The sequence below is a fragment of the Acomys russatus genome, chromosome 4 (assembly GCF_903995435.1).
Source record: "Acomys russatus chromosome 4, mAcoRus1.1, whole genome shotgun sequence".
Taxonomy (NCBI): Eukaryota; Metazoa; Chordata; class Mammalia; order Rodentia; family Muridae; genus Acomys; species Acomys russatus.
In genome coordinates this window covers 29058261-29081268 of record NC_067140.1, presented here as the reverse complement: position 1 = coordinate 29081268, position 23008 = coordinate 29058261, and the positions used below count along the sequence as shown (strand labels likewise).

General features: G+C 42.0%; 1 protein-coding gene across 8 annotated transcripts in view; it reads right to left on the bottom strand.

Annotated features, from left to right (window-relative positions):
* Celf1 (CUGBP Elav-like family member 1) overlaps positions 1-23008 on the bottom strand; it is a 72859-nt gene that overhangs the window by 4661 nt on the left and 45190 nt on the right. For 3 of the 8 annotated variants that reach the window (XM_051144087.1, XM_051144081.1, XM_051144080.1), the window contains exons 2-12: positions 21713-21864; positions 14434-14621; positions 12664-12746; positions 12259-12307; positions 10089-10223; positions 9522-9601; positions 8575-8736; positions 6448-6523; positions 4975-5103; positions 3773-3886; positions 1845-2030 (exon numbers count right to left, since the gene is read on the bottom strand). In XM_051144087.1, the coding sequence (XP_051000044.1) occupies positions 1845-2030; positions 3773-3886; positions 4975-5103; positions 6448-6523; positions 8575-8736; positions 9522-9601; positions 10089-10223; positions 12259-12307; positions 12664-12746; positions 14434-14621; positions 21713-21783 (1273 nt within the window). In that variant the 5' untranslated portion in view covers positions 21784-21864. The remainder of the gene's footprint in view (positions 1-1844; positions 2031-3772; positions 3887-4974; positions 5104-6447; positions 6524-8574; positions 8737-9521; positions 9602-10088; positions 10224-12258; positions 12308-12663; positions 12747-14433; positions 14622-21712; positions 21865-23008) is intronic. The other 5 variants (XM_051144088.1, XM_051144082.1, XM_051144083.1 and 2 more) reach the window with 4 other exon arrangements.

The window sequence follows — 23008 nt, the reverse complement described above, 5'->3', positions numbered from 1 at the left end:
TATTCTTTGAAGGGGGAAACTAAGCACACGCTCTAAATATAAGGCAGGAAACCTAGCAGCAATTAATTCCAAAATTAGATTTCTTCTCTTGCATGTAGCCATATGTCATCCCAAGGAAGGGCCTTTTTTTTTTCTGTTTTGTTTTTCGAGACAGGGTCTCTCTGTGTAGCCTTGGCTGTCCTGGAGTCACTTTTTAGACCAGGCTGGCCTTGAACTCACAGCGATCTGCCTGCTCTGCCTCCCGAGTGCTGGGATTAAAGGTGTGTGCCACCACGCCCGGCCTGGCCTTTTCTTTTTAAAAACAGGTTTCTCTGTGTAGCTCTGGCTGTCCTAGAACTTATTATGTAGACCATCTGCCTGCCTCTGCCTCCCAAGTGTGAGATTAAAGGGGGGAGGGGGTCATTATGAAGTTCTGGCTGTCTTGGAACTCACTATGTGGACCAGGCTCACAGAGACCCAAAGGCTATGCCTAGCTCATAGAAGGATGTTAAAGGCCCATACCTTGCCAGAGAGAGTTTAGAGGGATTGGAATGAAGGCAGATCTGCATGTATAGTAGTAAAACAGACACTGGAGACCACAGAGAATAAGAAAAAGGGTGTAGAATGGGTTACACAGTTAAAACAAGTTTCAGCCTGTAACCCTACCACTCAGGAAGCTAAGACAGGAGGCTCTCAACTCAATGTCTGCCTGGGCTATATAGTGAGACCCTGCCTCAAAAACAAAAACAAGTAAACAACAAAAATTAGGTTTCAAAACTATGCCTAGACACTGAGGGGATGGCAAATAAGACTGGTAGTGCCAGAGGCAGGAATGGGAGCAGCAAATGACACAGGTGGGGTGCTAAGGAATTTTTAGGGGGGATTTACAAATGTTCTCCCACTATGGTGGGGAGTTACTGCATAAACTCAGAGCTTTATACTAAAATGGGTAGATTTTGAATTTAACCATAACAAAACTATACCTTGGTTAAAAACAAAACAAAACAACAACACATTTAAAAAATGTGCCTATGATTATACTTTACTTGTAGCAGAGTATACTTTCTTTACTTACTATGAGTGTGGTTTTATACTGAAGAGTGCCTCCTAGTTGTTGTCAAGCATTACATGGCCCATTACTGTTTCCAGGTCCATGTTCTTGCCATGTCTGTGCCCCTATTGCTCTTTTTCTCCTACATACTTGCTGGGTTTGGTTTCTGCAGGTCTCTTAATACTGGTTCATACACCAAAGCCAAAAAGGCTGCTTGTTTTTCTTATATTAGTGCTTAATCTGTATCAACTCATGGTACAGAAACCCAGTTAGACATGAACACTATAAAGTGCCAGCAGTAGCTGTCCAGAAAGTCTCTCCTAAATTTAATCCCATCTATATCCATCTATTTCCCACTCTATCAATCCTGATCTAGACAATCCTCTGATAGATTCATAATCCAGAGGATGTTTCCTAACAAAAGAAAATTCCTAGCAAAGCAGTGGTGGCGCACACCTCTAATCCCAGCACTCGTTGAGGCAGAGGTAGATTGATCTCTTTGGGTTCTAGGCCAGACTGGTCTACAATTTAAGTTCCAAGGCACCCACAGCTGTTACACAGAGAAATCCTGTCTTGAGAAACACAAAAACAAATTCTTGTCAAATGACCAGATGCTACAATTCCAATGTGTTTGTTTCTTTATTAAAAACTAAGCTCTTCTGACCCAACCACACACCCACCTTCCCCAAAACAGCAACAACACTGCACTCCATAGTCTTTCTCAGCCTGTTCATGGCCTTGGCTGGGAAAAGGTTTAGTCTGACTACCTCAGTTCTCTTGCCCCAAAGCTGCCACCCAGCTCTGGTGCACTCACCCTCCTTCTGGCTTCCAGCAGCACCAATACTCGGCTGTGTCAATAAGTTCTGGTTGTACAGTGTGGGGAGAGCTGCAGCAGCATATTGCTGGATCCCAGAATACGCCTGGGTGAGGGCTTCCATGGTACTCCCAGTGCCATTGGAAAGGCCACCGCTGCCCAGACCACCATTCAAAGCAGCCATTCCTTAGTTGAAGAAAGCAAGATTAAAACACTGCAGAGATTCAATTAATGCTAAAGACTAATACACTTGTTACTCACGACAGATTCCTCCCCCTGCAAAACTGCTCTTTTATTTTCCTCTTACTACCCACTGAGTAAGACTGTTCATCTGACCAGCCCTCCTTCAGACTTTGATGCTAACATGAACATTTTCAGTTCCACACCCATCACCTCTCTCTTTATTACTGTTTTCTAGCACATGGAAGGAATGACACCACTCATAAATGCCTAGGTCTATTTTTCATCTTTAGCTATTCTCTTTCTCCCTCCCATTCTCCCTAAGGTTTTTGAGGCAAGTTTCTCTGTGTAACTCTGGCTATCCTGAAACTCGTACTGTAGATGAGGCTGGCCTTAAACTCAGGGATTCTCAAGTGCTGGATTAAAGGTATGCACCACCACCGACTGGCTATCTATTTCAAACAAAGCTGGGATGTGGTAAAGTCAGCCCCAGAAACAGTGACTCTTAAGATGTGAGTAAATGCTGTCATCAGAATAGCATTCAACATTTACTGAGCATGCTCTATGTGGCAGGCACTGACCTAAGCAATGTGCTCATCAGCACTTTGCCTGTGTTCTCCGCCTGACTCTTATGTTCTCGGTTAATGCCATTTTCATAAAAGCTTCCCGCCCTCCTTGGTTTTTTGAGACAGGGTTTCTCTGTGCAATAGCCCTGGATGTCCTGGACTCACTTTGTAGACCAGGCTGGCCTTAAACTCACAAAGATCCACCTGCCTCTGTCTCCCTAAGTGCTGGAATTATAGGCGTGCGCCACCATGCCCAGCTTGTAAAAGCTTTTTGTATTTAAAATATGCAGCATCTATGGAGGCCAGAAGAAGGTGTCGTCATCTTCAGGACTGAAGTTACAGACAGTTGTGAACCATAGTGTGGTTGCTAGGAAATCAAACCCAGGCCTCCTGGAAGAGTAGTCAGTGCTCTTAACAGCTGAGCCATCTCTCTAGCTGCTTGTTTAACTTCCTCCTCTTCTCCCGCCCCCAAGACAGGGTTTCTCTGTGTAGCCCTGGCAGTCCTGGACTCGCTCTGTAGGCCAGTGCAACCTTGAACTCACAGGAATCTACTGCCTTGCCTCCTGGGTTAACTGGGACTAAAGGTGTGCACTGCCACTACCCAAACTCACTTAGCTTTTTTTCTTCTCTCTTTAAAGATTTATTTATTACATATACAGTGTTCTGCCTGCATGCGGTGCATAGCAGAAGAGGGCACCGGGTCTCATTATAGATGGTCATGAGCCACCAGGTGGTTGCTGGGAATTGAACTCAGGACCTCTGGGAGAGCAGACAGTGTTCTTAACCAGCTCTCATTTAACCCGTGAAAGTATTCTATTACTTCTACTTCATTGATGAGATAATGACTATTAGAATGATGGTCCAAGCAGCACAGTTTGGATTTACCTCAGATCTGACAAAAATCCCATGATTATTTCTCACTTTTCTTGGGCCAAGGCAATTATTCCATTGGTACTTTTTCTTTTCTTTTCTTTTTTTTCAAGACAGGGTCTCTCTTTGCAGTCTTCATTGTCCTGGACTGCTTTCTAGACCAGGCTGGCTTTGAACTCACAGCAATCCGCCTGTCTCTGCCTCCCAAGTGCTGGGATTAAAGGCGTGCGCCACCGCCCGGCCTCTATTGGTACTTCTATACGGGGTTAGTTTATAAAATTAGCCTGATGACAACTAGGGGCTACCCATTACCTGCCAAAGAGCCAACGTTGAGGCCAGCTGTTGCTCCGGCTAATGTTTGCAGGGCTCCAAGTGAGGCTATGGGGTTGACAGAATTACTGCTGCTGGAGCTCGGTGAAGACCCTGCTATTAGAAATCCAGGAGTTAAATCATCACTTGCCTTCTCTGTGGACAGGAACCAAAGCGCAAGAATGATTCTATCAATTTTTCTATTTGCAAAAGGGGTTTTGCAAGAATGACTGATTCTGGTAACTGTTCTTCTAAGGAAAAGACAAATGGTGCTAACAGTAAACTAAAAATGATCAGATTTCAAGTCAGTCAAAAAATGACATCAGAGGCTGCTTCAGTGGGTAAAAGTGCTTGACCACCAACACTAAAGACCTAAGCTCCATTCCTAGGCCCACAAGGTACAAAGAATCAACTGCTGCACGCTGTTCTCTGACTGCTACATGCATACACATGCGCACACAAACACATGTACACTATTTTTTTATTTTAAACTGTACATATGTGCATCTATGTAAAGATATGTACACGTGACCATAGCCACTTGTTTGGTCCCCCGCCCCCAAGACAAAGTTTCTCTGTGTAGCCTTGGCTATCCTGGATTCCCTGTGTAAACCAGGCTGGCCTCGAACTCACAGCTATCCGCCAGCCTCTGCCTTTCCAGTGCTGGGATTAAAGGTGTGTGCCACCACGCCCGGCTGCATAGGCACTTGCAAAGGCTAGAAAACAAAGCTATATTTTCTTGCATTACAGGCAACTGTGAGTTTCCTTCCATACATATTAGGAACTAGCCCAGGTCTGCTAAAAGATCACTGAACCATCTATCCCGCCTGAAATAGCTTACTTAAAAAACAAAACAAAAAACTGAAAACAAAATCTAAAAAGAGTGTGATCCACAAAATCTTTAATCCTAGCATTTAGGGGACAGAGGGAGAAGGATCTTTTTCCAGTTCAAGGCCAGCCTAGTCTAAGCATCGAGTATAAGACTGGCAGGACTCAAAAGAAACAAACAAACTCGAAAGGGTAGGGGAGAGATAGAGAGGCGGGGAGACAGATAAGACCAAGACTCTGTTTCTTTGTTGTTCATAACACAATCAACCAGGAAATGTGATAATTCCTTTCCAAGATGGCATACCCTTCCCCTTAACCTTCTGTCTTCAAGCAGAGCATCTGTTCAAGGTACACAAGGTTCCCTATTATCCCCTTACCTGAACTGGTGAGTACACTGAGGGGACTGCTGGATGTAGTGAGAGCATTGGTACCACTTGGTGTGTTCTGAGCTGCACTTGCTGCAGCAGCTAGTGCAGCCAAATTCTGTAGCTGCATTGCATTTAACCCTGCAATATCAAAAACAGATGTCAGCCAGCAGATTAGGTATCCACCATTTACTCCAGCAATGCCTGAAAACTGGTCCCAGACAAAAAGAAGTAACTATTGTATGTAAGATTATACCTATTTTCTGTATTTTCCATGCTACACCACAGGGCTCTAAAAAAAATTCAGCTATCATTTAGTAAGAAACTTTAAAATGCCGGGGTTCTAATTCATGCTCACCACACCTGAGGCCTTGGGATCTACGCCCAGCAGAGAGGAAAGGAGAAGAAAGGCAAAGCCACCTCTCTAAGAGAAGAGCTTGCTCCTTCAACACCAACAGCACTCCAAATGCACACTATCCCTGAGGCAGGCAAAGCTGAAGGAAGAGCACACCTGTGACCTATCATGGGCAGAGTGGCCAAACCTGCAGTAAAGTATAAGCCCCTCTTACACATACAGGTGTACTGGAGGGAAAGGAGCAGGAAACAAATCTAGAAGGCTCTATGGGAGTAACAGGAAAGAACAGTCACAGGAGAAGGGATAAAGAAAACATTGTAACAGTAAATAATCATCAAAAGAAGACAAAAAAAATGTGAGGGAAAGAATTTTAAGCAAAAGCTAGGCAACACAGAGTAAGGCGCATTTTGCAAAGCATCTTATTAAAGGAGATACACACTATCAGGACAGGAAGTGGACAAAGTAAAAAAATATACATTATAATTCCTTTCCCCAAACAGAAAACTCCTTCAACAAAATTCCCTATGACAAAACTAGTCACTATCAAAACTTCACAATGCAGCTAACCAAGTATGTCGTCGCCCCCCCCCCTCAATGCATACGCTTAGCTCCACCCCACTCTACAGAGTACAGGCACAAGCTGCTGTGGAACTACTCAATTCTGTTTCTTCAGACTTTTCTGATGGTCCCTGGATCCTGTCTGTGTTTAGAGCTTCATTTTGCTATAAACCATGTATTTGTTACTTACATTTTCCATGAATCCTAAGAGCAACAACAGCATCAATTCAGAAACACAAAACCTCCCTGGTTCTAGCAGTTTTGGTCAAGTTTCAAGCCACTGAAAGTTACTTACTGTAGGAGTTTTTCTACATCTGAATGGCCTAAGCCTGGTTGTCCCTAAGGGTTCTTTGCCATTTTCCCTGACTTAGAATGAAGGATACAGATAACTTCAGAGCAACATGGCATCAACCAACAGTGGGACCACATAATAGAGAAAGTTGAGTCCTGATGTAGTCACCTTAATGTAATGAGTGAAAAAGTTTTGCCTCAAGTGGTGCAAAACTCTTAGACTGAGGAAGCCGTCAGCTGGCCTGTGTGCTGCCGCTCCTCTGCAGCAGTGAAGCACTTACCTCCCATTGGGTGGAGGCTGCTCAGGGTGCTGAGGTTCCCAGAGGAGGCAGTCTGCTGAAGGAGCTGCAAATAAAGCTAGACATTACACCAAAAAACAGAACAAGAGTGAGAGTGAGGGCTGGTTCTGAATCTGGGATAACTCTATAGCACAGCAAAGCAAGAGAGCAGAGGACCCCAGAGAAGAAAGTCAAAGACAAGCTCCCAAGCCAACAGAAATGCAAGGCTATGACTGCACAGGACAAGAGCAACACAGCTGGAGCCCTGGCCCAGAAGACTGTTCATTGGATAGTGAGTTAAGCTCAAATCTCTGGGCAGCAGAATATAGTATAACAAAGGACAAAAACAGCACAGAGAAATAATCTAGATTCAAGCACCAGCAAACCAACTGGGTTATATGCCACCTCTAGTGTCTTTCTCTCTCCTATGTTCTACTAGTCAGACCAAAACATTACATTCTTTAGGTTACAACCATCAACTAGTGTTGTTGTTGTTATTATTATGATTATTATTATTATTAGCAGCTTTCTTCAAGACAGGGTTTCTCTGCGTGGCCTTGGCTGTTCTGGACTCACTCTGTAAACCAGGCTGGCCTCGAACTCACAGAGATCTACCTGCGTCTGCCTCCCCAAGTGCTAGGATTATAGGCCTGCGCTATAGGCCTGGCTTATATTATCTTTTGAGGCAGGATCTAACTATATAGCTCTGGCTGGCCTCAAATACAGAGATCTACCCGTTTCTGCCTCTGCCTCCCCATATATACACCATTACAACCAGCCTTCCATTTAGCTATTTTAAATGATCACACTGGATCATATTGTAGCATTTCTGGGCTGTGTGTGCATGTGTAGTTCACATAGGAGCTCTCTTTTATGTAACTCTGGCTGTCCTCAAACTCAGAGATCTGCCTGCCTCTGCACCCACCCCCATCCCCAACGCTAGGTTTAATTTTCAAAGCATTATTCTGGTGGAAAACTACAATCTCTTTCAATGTTCATGGCACTGAAAAAGAATTAAATTTATTGAAATATATGTAACAGTGTTTTACCTTTTTCTAATCTAATTTTTAAGACATATTGGTAGTTTCCATTTTAGAAATGGAAACCAGTGGACATCAAATTGGTTAGAACTCAGTAAGAGCTGACAGAAACAATTACCTTTCTTGTTTCCATACAGAATTAGTGTTTGAAAGAATAAGGAATGACTGCGTTAGTTATTCCTAAACGCACATTTCCAAACTATACTTATAGACTCAGTGGTTTTACAGCTTCAAAGAAGACCACCTCTTTTTCTGAGACCGTTTCAGTCCATTCTGTGCATCACAGGCTGAGCCCAGAACTCAGGGTCTTCTTGCCATGGTCCTCCCAAGAACTGGAACTTGCCCATGTGCCCTTTCCTTTGTGTATTGCCCCCATAAGATTATGATAAACTAAAACCTAAGTAATAAGTTAGAGTTGGACCTTCTTTAGACTGTATGACTCAAAAGTCACTAACAGAGAAATCAATGGAAGGAAACTTAATTACAACTTGGGAAACGCAAAGATGTACCTGTAATCTCATTTAATAGTATCCATTTTAATCTCAAGATCTTTCAGTGTGCTGAAAGATACATTTATCATGCCTTTTTTTTTTTTTTTTTTTCCTTGGTTTTTCAAGACAGGGTTTCTCTGTGTAGCCTTGGCCATCCTGGACTCACTTTGTAGACCAGGCTGGCCTCGAACTCACAGAGATCCGCCTGCCTCTGCCTCCCGAGTGCTGGGATTAAAGGCGTGCGCCACCATGCCCGGCTCTTTGTCATGCTATTAGGGAAGGCTGAATAAAGAGTTTGATGATCATCTCCACATCTTCTAGAAAGTGACATGGAAAATTATGCTAAATCATGAAGATTTTCTTAAGGATTTCTCCTGGAGGCAGGGAAAAGATACTTGTAGCTCTTTAATTGTAGCAAAGCCTCAGTATAGAACCATAAAGGAGACAGACTAGCACGACTTAATGACATTGCCTACATTTTTATGTAAAATCTCTACATGCCCAAAGTTGTAAATGCCACTATTAGTTAGCTAGAGACAGCAGAAGGAGGAACAGCTGGGAGCTTGCACATTCTGCAGAAGGCAAACCACAGAACTCACTGCTAAGTACTGTGGGCCAAGAGTGTTCAGACCAGCCAGGTTTCCCCACACAGACGCCGCGCTGATCTGTTGCATCTGCTGCTGGAGCTGCTGGGCCATTCTCTTCTGTTCTTTGTCCTTCTGGGTGTCAGCAAACTTTACCACCATAGGGGATGAGCAACCCTATGAGAACATCAAAACCAGAGGGTCAAAGTCCTTCTTTTGGGGCCAGGGAGATGGCTCAGTGAGTAAGGGCGCTTATGGCCAAGCCTGATGACCTGAGTTTGATTTTTGAAACCCACAGACTGAATGCAAGGGGAAAACAAACCCCTACAAATTGTTCTTTGTCCTCTACATGTGGACAGACAGACAAATGGATAAACACGTACAATTTAAAACAACAACAACAGTTTCTTCCTGGGGCGGGGAAGGAAATACTCCTTTTTGTTGATATGAGCACTGCATTCTATTTTTCACCATCCCCAATGACTCTTCTAATAGGTACTAGGTAATAAGGACAATTTATTTCTAATAATCAATTTCTGTATTTTTTAAATGAGGAAATTTTACTATGTTGCTCAAGTGATCCTCCTGTCTTAACCTGAATTGCTGGGTCTACAAGCATGCATCATCATATATGGCTGCAATGTTGACTTTAAAGATTTACTGTGTTATGTATGAGTGTTTTCCCCTCTTGTATGTTTATGCACCACATGCATCTACAGTGCCCATGGAGGCCAGAAGATGGTGTTGGATCTCCTAAAATGCCAAGAATCAAACACAAGTCCTCTGCAAGAGCTTAGGTTTATAAATTTCAACATAGTATTTCACACCCTAAGACAGAGTGACGACTGTTTTAAGTTTCAGGATGAGGGTGCTCTACATGCCGCTAGACTTTGACAGGCAGCTCTCCCAGCATTGTCAGGCAAGGGACTGTCCTCCTCTTCCATCATCTATCTGCTCCTTACCTCCATGGTTTGTGCTTGGTGCATTGCTTTGATAGCTGTCTGTGCCATGGTTCTTGTTGTAAAAGTCACAAACGCACATCCTGGTAAGGAAAGAATCAATATTCACTTGTTTAGAGATTTATCTGACAAACATTGACTGATCGTCTAACTTATTGTGTTAATTATCATGTTAGCAATACAAATATGATCCTACTTTTCAGGGGTTCACAAACTCATTCAGTAGATAGATATGTCATGATAGGGGACTAACTGTTAACAAGAAACCACAAATAGGAGGTTTTGAGGGAGCCACAAAGACTCCCAGTTCATACTGAGAAGCAAAGATGAGGAGAAAATGGTTTCATTTTGGACATTAAGAGAAATTGAGGAGACAGGACTCCTTAAACAGGACTGGGAGAATACAAAAAGGACCAACTAGTGACAGGAATGACTAGTGTACAGCAGGAGGTAGCAAGTCCAACCTCTTCATCTATGACAGCTAGGTATCGGTCTTCCACTAGTCCACTTAAATAAGAGACGGCAATTTAAGACAAGTATCTTTTTTTTAAAGCTATAAAAATATACCACCTCGGCTCAAGCCATCAGGTCCCCGTAATATCCGGCACTCTTCAATCTGTCCAAATGAAGAGAACATGACTCGGATGTCATTTTCAGTACACTTCTTGGAAATCATACCAATAAACAGCTTCCTGTCTTCCACAGCTAAAAGAGTAAAACACAAAAGGCTTGGACATTATCACTAAAAGGCAGTATAGCATATAGTGAAGAATCAAATCTCTTGGGTTTGAATCCTAGCCCTGCCTCATAGCATCCATCTCACAGATTCTAAATACATTTCTTCCTCCGTTATCAATGGTATACAATTATATAACCAATTATACAGTGACATAACAATGGTGACTTAGAATTATATATATTTGGAAGCACACAAGTAAGATATGGAGAATTTGTGCTCTTGACCAATCTGATTGACAGGCAGGCAGGTTCTTAGCATCTTGTCTTGTGGTTAGTATGTTTGCTCTTTCCAGCAATACCATGAAAAGGATTTCACACTTGATGTGACCAGTGAACCGAAGACATTTCAGTGGGAACTTTCTACTTTCCTTTTCCAACATTTTAAATTTTACTTATTTAAAAATCTTTCCCTTAAACTGTGAATAACATTTGGTCGTTTGTCTGCCTGCCTCCCCCTCCTCCCCTTTCGTGAGACATGTTATTTCTACATAGCTCTGGCTGTTCTGAAACCTGCTAAGTAGATTAGGCTGGCCTCAAATTCAGAGTTCTTTCTGTCTCTACCTCCTGAGTCGTTTGTGTTTCTAACTGAAACTCTGAGAATTTAAAATTAACATTCTAGTTTCTGGGCTTTTTACAGCATTGTTCTATTTTGTCTGAATGAATGTTATGAGTCAGCAGCAGCCATCCAGCTTCAGATGGGTTCTACTGAAGAGTCTGCTCAATTCCACAATTTCACTCAGAAAGACCAAGTCCTCAAGGATGACACCAAGCATAGCTGTCAGCAGTATGGGCCCTGAAATGGTCAGACTGTTTAGACACATCTTCTCCCAAGTTTGTTTTGGCACACTCTCCACTGAGCTTCCTGCTGAACTTTTTGTTCAGCTCATGAACTCATTAGACTTGCATTTCCTCAAAGAGTTCAGCTGTAGGAGTGAAGCAAAGAATATCTATAGCTTTCTGACCACCAACTTCGGTTTCTTTGGCTGCCCTTATGTTCAGCTTCTATAGCAGACAGAAGTACGTGGGTCACAGCTGGCTGGTAGACTGTAGAACTTTGGCAACAGCACTCATCATGGACTTGTCTTTATGGGGCTCAGGAAGCTTTTTTTTTTCTTTTGGTTTTTCAAGACAAGGTCTCTGTGTAGCCTTGGCTGTCCTGGACTCACTTTGTAGACCAGGCTGGCCTCAAACTCACAGTGATCCACCTGCCTCTGCCTCCTAAGTACTGGGATTAAAGGCGTGCACCACCACACCCAGCTAGGAAACTCTTTCTTAAAGCACTAACAGGTCTCCTTCCCAGCTGGCCCAGTTTCCTCCTTAACCTTGTCCATAAGAAAATATCCTTGGGGGCTGGAGAGATGGCTCAGAGGTTAAGAGCACTGCCTACTCTTCCAAAGGTCCTGAGTTCAATTCCCAGCAACCACATGATGGCTCACAACCATCTATAATGAGATCTGGTGCCCTCTTCTGGTGTACAGGTGTACATGCAAGCAAAATACTGTATACCTAATAAATAAATAAATCTTTTAAAATATCATTGGGCTGGGTGTGGTGGCACATGCCTCTGATCCCAGCACTTGGGAGGCAGAGGCAGGTGGTTTGCTGTGAGTTTGAGGCCAGTCTGGTCTACAAAGCAACTCCAGGACAGCCAAGGTAAATACAGAGAAACCCTGTCTCAGAAAACTTGAAAAAGAAAAAGAAAGAAATTATCCTCATCAAAGACATTCTAGGTTTTCTGTCTGTGTATCTAACTACTTTTTAAATATGGTCTCATGTGTGACCCAAGCTGGCCTCAAACTCTAAATGCCTATATTGTATACTCTTATACCCTCCAAATTCATCCTAATATGTATTATTTCTGTTAACTCTCTTTTTCTCACTTACTTATTAAAATTGAGACAAAGAGGCTTTTAAAAGCACAACTCAATACAAATATCCTAAGAACAGGGGGGTGGGGGGGTGGGAGCACACACAGGAGAGCAGATGTGATGTACTTGCTTACCGTTGTTCTTTTCACTGTCAGCAGGTTTCATCTGTATAGGGTGATGCATCTAAAAAGAAAAACCACTTGTATTATTCTCCAAACCTATTAACGGCTTTCAACAATACACACTCTAAATAAAGGTATGTCAAAACAACAGCCTTTAGGAATTCAGCTCAGGTCTGTCCATTGATCTTAACTCACAAAATACATGAAAAGACAGAAGTGAGTCATAAAGTTAAAATACACAAGACTCTTGACAGTAAAAACTACTTTATGTCTATCTTCTTTGAATTGTTCCCTTTATAATCTCCTTTTCACAGTTATTCCCATAGCAATTTACCTTTCCTCCAAAATGTTTTCCAGTATATGCCTGGCATGCATAAGCATGTCCTGTGCCATTTCTACTTATAAGAAGCCTCTTACCCCAGGGAGGACCTTCATGTTGTGAAGAGCATTCTGAGCGTCTAATGCAGCTTTACGGGTGTAAAATGTAACAAAACAGCACCCTGCATAAACAAGATTTTACAAAATCAAATTCAGTACCTTGAAAACTGACAATTCTTAGAATATTTCTACCCTACACTACTGCAGAACTTCAAAAGGAAATAAGTTTATTAAAACTGGAGAGAAGAAAAGGCTGGGATGAAGGGCACTGTTTTTAGTGGGGGTTTTCAAGACAAGGTTTCTCTGTGTAGGCCTGGCTGTCCTAGAACTAGCTCTGTAGACCAGGCTGTCCTCAAACTCACAAAGATCTGGCTGCCTCTGACTCTCAGTGCTGGGATTAAAGGTATGTGGCTACCACCCAATGAAGGGCGTACTTTTTTTTTCAAGACAGAGTTTCTCTGTGTAGCCTTGGCTGTCCTGGTCTCACTCGAACTCAGTGAACCGCCTGCCTCTGCCTCCCAGTGCTGGGATTAAAGGCGTGTGCCATCAGGCCAGGCTTTTTTCTGAATTCTGATTCTCATCAAACAATTTTGTTCTTCACGTCTTGGTACTGTCTGGACTCTTAAACGTTTTGTATTTGGGTTAGAGACAGAAGGGTCTTAGAAATCTTGGGCTTCCGTGATCTGATACTTGTATATTCTCATGAGATACAACAGTTTTCTCTCAAAACTACACAGCACTTAGTATTTTAAATTAATGTTGTATTGACAGACATTTCAAAAACAAAAAACAAAACAAAAAAATGTTTGTTTTTGGTTTACTATGTCATGTGGAGAAAATTCTTCCTGATTCTTGATCCTAACTTGTTAACTTCTTGCACAAACATTATAAACATGCTCTTCATTCTATAATTGGTGATATGGAAAATAAGAGTATGCTTGTATGTACAAGCAAAGCCAATGCTGCCTACTTCCTATCAGTCTCCTGAAATCTCTAGAAATGCCCAACCTTTTTTCCCCTATCTATTCTGTAGGCTACTGCCAACAAGCTGCCTACTATGAAGCCTTTCTCAGTTGATGAGCCATCCTTTAAGGACTTAGGTAACATCATCTTGCTCTAGTCAAAAAGCCTCTTGTGGCTGGCTTATTCCATTTTTAAGTGTTCCATTCCTAAATCAAATGAGACACACAGCTCTGTGAACACCTACACAAACTTCCCAGATGCACCTTACAAATCATCCTCACGTGGGCACCTTAATATTCTATTTTTAGAGCCAGGCATGGTGGCACATGTACCTGGTCTACAAAGAAAGTCTAGGACAGCCAGCGCTCCGCTATACAGAGAAACCCTGTCTCAAAAAAACAAATGCAAACCAAAATTATTTTTAAGTCATTAAACATATATGGATTAGAAAATATAGCCAATATAAAAGGACACCTTCCCATATAATTACAGAAATATCTTGACAACCAGAGATGGGATGTATAGTATAATATAGGAATTAAAATTACAAACCCAGTCATATGTGACAGCACACACCTTTAATCCAAGCACTCAGAGGCAGAGGCAGGAGGATATCTTGTGTTGGAGGCCAGTCTGATCTACACATCAAGTTCCAGGACAGCCAGAGCTATAGAAACTATATCTCAAACAACCCCCCCTGCCCAAACTAAAACCCAAAACCTCTGGCCAGTAAGTCTGTTCAACAGATCAAAGCGCTGGGATCCACACAGCGGAGAGAACCCAGTATCTTAACTTATCCTTTGACCACCATATATATAAAGCAGAATAAAAATAAAAATACTTTACCTTTGCTCTGAGGAGGGTTTTGGCTCCTATCCCTTAGGATGTTGATTTCATAGACAGCACCATACTGCTCAAAAAGTTCCCTCAGGTCCTTCTCAGACCAGGTCCTTGGAACCTGGCCCACAAACATCTTGATAGCATCAAGATCTGGTTGGTCTGGGTGGTCCAGGGTGCCGTTCATTTTTTTTGAGCTGCATGAGATAAAGTTAGAGGTTATTTTATTGCATACCAGAAGGGGTTCTTTTCTCTAAAGATTTAAGTACTTTAGGGGAAAAAATCTACTTAATTCACTACTCCTACTTAATTTACCTGAATTCCCTAGGTTGTACACTAGCAGATAACAAACTAAATTCACATTCTGACTAAGACATACTGAGTTTTAAAAAATTAATAAATGTCATTAATATCTTGTCTAATATAAAAATTCTCAGAGGTTACAAAGTAAAGCTCCCAATGACAGATCAAGGTGCTTGTTATGGTTTTTCAAGTCATGGTTTCTCTGCACAAGCCTGGATGTCCTAGAACTCACTCTTGTATACCAGCTTGTCCTCAAACGTAAGAGATCCAGCTGCCTCTGCCTCCCAAGTGCTGGGATTATGCCCGGCTTCCTGTTCATTCTTGTAGTATACCTGGTAGAGTGGGCCTTGTTCATAGTTATGTGAATGAAGAAATTTCTTGCTAATGGTTCCAAGAGATTACCTTTCTTTCCTTTTTAAAAATATTCTTTCATGTGTATGGATGTGTGGTGTCTACATGTCTGTGTACCACATGTGTGCCTGGTGCCTGCAGGGGACAGAAAAGGGCGTCAGAGCCCTTAAAACTGAAATTACAGACAGTTGTGAGCTCATGTGGTTGCTGGGAATTGAATCCATGTCCTCTGAAAGAGCAGCCAGTACTCTTAAACACTGAGCCATCTCTCTAGCCCTCAGAATTCTGTTATTTAAGCAGTTAAGCTCACCAAACTGGGTGTTACTCACAAAGGGGACTCTCACATTAGAGCACAGCTATTACACCAAGTGCAGTGAAACATACTCAGAATCCTGATATTTGGGAAGTGAAGGCAGAGAAATCAGGAATTCAGGAAGAGCTTTGGCTACATGGAGAATTTGAAGCCAGAACATTTTTCAGAACAGCAAGAGGAGGCGGCTAGCTATCACTTCCTATGACTGTACAGTTACTATCAGATCAAGCTATACTATTAAATTGTTATTTTAGAAGCAAACGGGGAGACGACTCAGTGGTAAAGTGCAAGCACAAGGACAGAGTTTGGATATTCAGCATCAGCTGGCACACGAATACTGGGAACAGACAGCAAGATTCTACCCTGCAGGCTTGCCTGGTTGGCCAATCTGGCTTAACTGACAAGCTATAGGTTCAGTGAGAGACACTGTACTACAACAACAACAACAACAACAACAACCATCATTGCAGCCAGGCACGGATGTGCAACATGTAATCCCAGCTCTTCAGAGACAGAAGTCAGCCTGTTCTACATAGCAAGCTCCTGGTCAGGTAGGGCTATATTGCAAGACCTTGTCTCAATAAATTAAAATTAATTTTAATAAAGTGGAAAGTGATACGGAAGCCACCCTCTGGCCTCCCCATATTCACACATGAGTGTCTATATAACGCACGCACGCACGCACGCACACGCTGAAAAAGCATTTTGGAATACAGTGTCTTATTGGTTTCCCCTTGCATTGTTAATTTAAAACTGTGGGTGGTGGAGGCTGATGGTATACACCTGAATTCCAGCTCTAGGGAGACCAAGACAAAATCCTTAATTCAAGGAAAGCTGGGGCTACATAGAGAAATTCTATCTGAAAATAAAAGGACAGGAAGAAATATGGCAGGTCACTGTAAAAAATATGATTTTTAGCACTTTAACTTTACTGTCCCAATAGAAACCAGGCTTCCATGATTCAAAAGAGAAGGCACCAGTAGGCAGTGAAACAATAACTTTACCAGTTTTAGTAGCATTTTATTAAAATGTTGCTAATCTTTCAGTATATTTCTATTGGAAAGAATATTAGCAGAACCCCAGTAGTACTCAGGATATTTTGAGTGATAAGCTGACAGCACTTCCTGCAGAACTCATTTATGTTACAATAGAAGCTGCAACTGCCTGAGCTTGTCCTTCCCTCTCATGTGTATGCCATTTTTAACTTTACTACATCTCCCATTCAGTGTGAAGCAAGAACATGGATAAGATACACAAATTACAACTTATCTAAAATCAGTGGAAACTGGGATTCTAGACAAATCTTTTTCTCTCCAAATTCTCTATTTCACATTCTCTCTCTTTTTTGGCAGCGGGGGGTGGGGGTGGGCTGGGGGAGACTGGTGGCATTGTACATAGTAGGCAAGTACTCTGCCTCTGGATTATATGCCTTCTTTTTGCTTTTTACAGAGTCTCAGTAAGTTGCCTAGGATAGCCTTGAACTTACTCTGTAGAGCAGGAGTTCTCAGCCTACGGGTCACAACCCTGCCCCCTTTGGAGGGGAGGATATTGAAAGACTCTTTAATAGCTGTCGCTTAAGACCATTGAAAAACAGATAAATTATGATTCAAAACAGTAGTAGAAATTACTGCTATGAAGTAGCAACAAAATAATTTTATGGCTGGGGGTCAGCACAACATGAAGAACTGTAATAAAGGGCCGCAGCCTTAGGAAAGCTGAGAGCCACTGCTGTAGAGCATGGCTGGCCATGAACTTGTGTGTTTCTCTTGTCTTAAGACTCCCTAGTGCTTGAAACTACAGGCCTTGGACCAGCTTCAAATTCTTTATCTCTTCAAGCGCATCCCTTCCATGAACTAACCTTTCCTTTTTTGTATACCAACTCAGTATCTGTAAAACTTGTGTAGGTCATTGCTTCGTGAACCAAAGCCCAGAGACCAGAACCAACTTTCAATCTTTTTAGAATTCCCTTTTCACAGAAATTGGATTAAGCCATTATGCATCTATTAAAATTGATAATAGCAAATACAAAATAAGCTTACACCTTAATATTTATTTATGCCCTCTATACCATCATAGGGTTTCTTTGTGTAGCCCTGGCTACATAACTCATCAAGATCCACCTGCCTCTGCCTCCTCAGTGTTGGGATTAAAGGTGTGCGCCACCACTGACTGGTGCAGTAAAGGATGAGGTAGCCCATCAGCTTGAAAAACATTACCTAGATGAATCAAATTTTCAGACAGATTCAACATACTATAGAGATCATGAGCTACAGTCATGCACTGACACATCCCTGCTTCCAATAAATACTGGGCACTTAAACTAGGTCAGCACATTGTTAGACATACTATATACGCTGGCAAACAACAAAAGCATGGTATAATGAATAAAATATTATTGTACATATGTGTAGAAATGCCAAAATACACCCATCATTTTGCATGCTAATTTGAAAACTTTTTAATACTTATATACATAAATTAAATTTTATTTTCTGAAGCTGGGTGAGGTGATGCACATCTGTAATCCCAGCACTCAGTGAGGCAGAGGCAGGAGGATCGCTGTGAATTTGAGACCAGCCTGATCCAGAAAGCCAAAACTACACAAAGAAACCCCTTTGTCGAAAAAGGGAAAAGACTGGGGGGACTGGGGGGGGGGGATATGTTAGGCCACGGCAGATATGGCTCATTGGATTACAGGCCTTTGTTGCCAACCCTGGCAGCACGAGCTGGATCTTCAGTGTGCACACAGTTGTGCCGTGACCTCCACAAGTGTGGTATGCAGAGGACTCTAATCCTAGCATTCAATAAGGGAAAACAGAAGCAGGCCAACTTTGCTTAATTCTAGGCCAGCCTGAGCTACACAGTGAGATCCTGTCTCCAAACAATTAATTAATTTGAATAAATACTTTTAAAAGGAGGTCAGAGAGAGATAGCTCAGTAGGTAAAAGGACCTGCTACCAATCCAAGTTGAAAGCCCAGAACCAACTCCCATCACACAGGTGCCTGTGCCTATACACAGTTACACACATACAAACAAATGTGGGGGTGGGGGTTTCAGTGGGTAAGGGCACTCGCTGTCCACCAGGGTACCCAAGTTCAACCCCTGGATCTACATATGGGAGAGCATTTACTCCAAACCAATTTCTGTAAATTGTCCTTGGAGCTCATGGAAACAGTTAAAAAGGAAGCTGATGTGTCAGATAGAGATGTAAAAAACGGAAACAACCACAGGAATAAATATTCAAATAAGGAGATTCAAATTTTCTCAACTGGCAATGATGTGAAGGGATGAGCAATAGCAGTCTTCTGTTCTTCCAGCACACATACTTTGAATGTGCATACTGTCCTTAAGTAGGTAATCCCTGCTAGGGAGAAGGATTAATCAGTGAAAAGCCAGAGGCTAGGGAACTTATTCTAGAGAACTCCTGTCTCAAAGTGTGAGCAAATGAAACAAGAGCTAGCAGGAGGTTTCACCATGACCAAAGAGGAACCTGGGACATTAAACAGAAGCACAGGAAACAGGGTGTCAGGGTTCCTTGGAGCTTGCAGGGCTCTTCTATCATTTCCTAGGCAAAAGGCTCAAGCTCTGGTTAAAGAACTGCTTCGCTGAAGAACTCAAGAGGTGGCAAGCATATACCATAAGAATTCTTTTTTCTGGGGCTTGTCTAGTGTGTACAAGGTCCAGGCTTTAATTTCCAACCACAATCACACACACCCCCTTCTTTATAAGTTCCATTCTGTCACAATATATCTATCATTCATATGGAAAGGATCTAATGACACGAGAAGTATATGCTACCCACTGATACCTGGTCTAGCCTCCCTACTCCAAAAAAGAACATTAGGTTCAAGGTTTATATCAATATCTTCAGCAAGTAAGTCATAGCCTCTCTCAACTGAGTTCCTTACCTGCAGCACATGGGCGATAGCCAAAGCAATAAGCCTTACAAAGCTTTGGTCAAGAATGGTCACAAAGACAGATTAAAAAACAACATGACAATCCATTCTGGTTAATTCAAAATACCCATATTAAGTCCATTTATCTCAAACCTCAATGTACATTAAAAACTACACCTTATACTTAAAAATACAGTCTTGAACCTTTAACATAAAATTTAACCTGGATTTTTACATTCCAGGTAATGTTCACGCAATGGTTCTGTCACAGACTTGTAGAATGGTGTTTTAGTTCAACCTCTTAGAAGTTAAGAAAACTGGGCTGAGCTTGGTGGTTCAGTTGGTAGAGTGCGTGGAAATGCCAGATGTGATCCCCAGCATTGTATAAACTGGAAGTAGAAGCACATGACAGTTATCACAGAGCGCAGGAGGTGAAGCAGAAAGACCTCGGCTACACAGCAAGTTAACAGGCCAGCTTGAGATACATGAGACCCTATATGAAATTAAAAAGGAAAAGAAAAAGAAAAGGAAAGAGGCCAAATGGCTGGAATGTAGCTTAGAACATTTGTTTGCTCGGCAAACTAATTTCTAGCACAAAAAAAAAAGGACAAAGAAGTGGGTAGAGTAGGTAGGAGGTGAGCTGAGGAAAACACTAGAAGGATCTACAGGCAGTAGCAAAGCACAAAAAGAAACTACTCAAATGCAAAGATAATTTGAGCCACAAACTCCAATTTCAGCCATCACATATTCTGAGATATGGGCACACTTTGTGTACTAAATCTTGAGAGTAGTACTTAGATAATTCATCCTTTTAACTACTGCTAAAATTATACTTGGTAGTAAGGAACTGTCTTTTTTTTTTTTTTTTTTTTTTTAATGCACACTGAGCGGGGCATGGTGGCGCACCCTTTCATTCCAGCACTTGGGAGGTAGAGGCAGGCAGATCTGAGGCCAGCCTGGTCTACAAAGCCAAGGCTACACAGAGAAACCCTGGCAGGAGGGGACCACATCTAATAACTAGATGAAGGACTACAGAGAAGGCAGATAAACCATTTTAAAAGAGCAACATGGCTAACTTAGAGACTATCAAAACTATCTCACAAATTATCTGCTATTACTCACACCTGTCTCAGGGGTGTGATTTGAACACGGAGGTCTAACTTCAGAGTTGCACTAATACCTTCCACCTAAGTAACGTTCTCCCATGTAACACTCTTGGATTTCAACAAATGTTTACTTACTTGATGTCCAAGGTATTTTGAACTTGGTTAAAGTGGATGAAACTAAGGAACACTGGTTGAAATAACTAAAATACAGAATTCAGGTTTTGATGGAAATCGGGGGTTGTAAATGGGATACTTTTCCACAAAGTCTAGAACTCAGATTCCCTATAGCTCTAACTCAGAATCAAGTTAATTTTTAGTTAGTTAACAAGGCTTCCATTTCTGCACCCACAATTTATTTGAGCAAACTGCCAATCAAAACTGATATAATTTTGTTTTATTGTTTTGTCTTGTTAATGAGGATATTCTGGTGTTACTGAAATTACATGATAAACTACTTTCAATTAGGAGAAGATAAGGGGATAAAAATTAAGGCTCAGAAGTATACTTCATAGTCAGTACACTATATACAATACTAAGTAATACCACACATAACTACCAGTTTCCTCTGTGGCAGGAGCTTAAGAATATGACAGGCAAAATTAAGTAGGTCACGGTGGTATATGTACCACCATGCTGCAGCAGAGGGTCATGAGACCAAGCCAAGCTATACAGGGAGCCCCTGCCTCAAACAATAGAAACAGGGCTGAGGATGACAGAGTGCTTGCCTAAGATATACAAAGCCCTGGATTTTATGCCTAGCAGAACTGTTCTGAGGCTCATGCCTGCAATCCCAGCACCCAGAAGTAGAAGCAGAAGGATCAGGAGTTCAAGGTCATCTTCGGCTACATAGGGAGTTCCAGAACAGCCTGGGTTACATGAGACCCTGTCTCAAAAAAAATAAATACATAAGTAAGTAAATAAAAAGAAAACCAACAAATAACAAAATACTCAATCCTTAAAAGATTATTTACTATCGCATACCCAACCCAAGGCAATAAAGCCAGTTTAAAAAAAAAAAAAAAAGCACCATGGAATCTGTTACACAAGGAAACACTCTGCAGTTTGAGGAGGCGAGAGCCAGCACATTTGAAGGAGGTTGCTAGTTATATATCAAGTGTATTCTCACGCAAAGAACGTGGTTACATCCTGGAGTCAATTAGCAATTATAAGAATTAGACTAAATAATTAAGAACATTAAGTGTAGATTTTCTAGTTTTTCCTTCTCTCTTTTAAGGGACCAGTTTCACCAAATAATAAGCCCAAATAATAAGCCCAGTTCCCTCTGCTTATGATAAAATTAGACAACAAAAATACTTACACAGGACTGGAATTCAAAGAGCAATGATCCACCATCATTTCTGGAAGGAAATCCAACTTAAACGCAGCCATCACCTCACTCTCCCCTTCAGAAGCCAATGATAATAACTTGCTGCACTTGTCTGATCCACAAATACACACAGCTTTGGCTTCCTGGGCCCCACAAAAAACACAAAGTGGAAACGGAGCTCAGGGAAACCAGCAGTAAGTGCCACAGAAAGAGGCAGGTCTGGGAAAGGGGCAGGGAAGGGGAGTATTGGACTAAAGTGGGGGTGCAACCATGTGAAGGGAGGCTCAGCTCAGCACACAATGAAAGTGCTGATGCGCCAGGCTGGTTCTGTGTGGTTTTCCCTGGCGAAGCAGTACTAAGTGCACTGTCAGATAATAGTGTGTCAGATTCATGAAGATAGTGTAGCCAGCGAAGCAGAAGAAACACAAAGTTGTTTCACATCAGTCAAAGTCCTCCCTATAAATCAGTATTTAAGGGCCCAGAGCTAAAATTACCTCAAGGGAAAAGTAAAATGCAAAGGCAAAACAAAATGACAACAAAAAAGCAAGCAACCAAGAAAAAAAGCCCACCTCACCTCATGTGGGTTGTTGGCCTTGGCTTTAAACTTCGTTTCCATGTGTAAAAGACAGCAATGAGTACAGTTGCTGTACTCCCCACAACAGTCGTAAGAGAAGGAACAGTAAGGCCAACAAAGGCAGGCCAGAGGCAAGCTAGTGGGCGAACTGGCCAGCTAAAGCGCTGTCCTTGGCCAACTACTTCCACTAGACTGGCCCTGTTTTGTTTTAATGGTGTTGAGGGTAAAGTGATGAAACAATCACCCACCAGAAAAGCCTTTTAAAAACCCTGGTTCAGTACCACTCATTAGGTGGAGACAGCCAATATTTCTTTACTAATTCTGAACACCCCTCCCCCCCCACACACACAGGGTTTCTCTGTGTAGCCTTGGCTGTCTGGACTGCTTTGTAGACAAACTTACAGAGATGCACCTGCATCTGCCTCCTGAATGCTGGGATTAAAGGCTTGCACCACCACGCCCAGCTTAATTCTGAATCTTAATTTACCAGAAGTTAAAAGAAATAGTAATATTCTGCCTCATTCTTAATAGAATACTAGGAAATTTCCTTCACCCCCCTCCAGTTTTTTACTGGCGTTTCTCTTTCCTTTTGCCTTTTTTCTTTTTCTTTTCTTTCTTTTTTTTTTTTTTTTGAGATAAGAGTCTCATGTAACCTTGGCTGTCTTGAAACTATGTAGACTGGGCTGACCACAAATTCACAGAAACACCTGCCT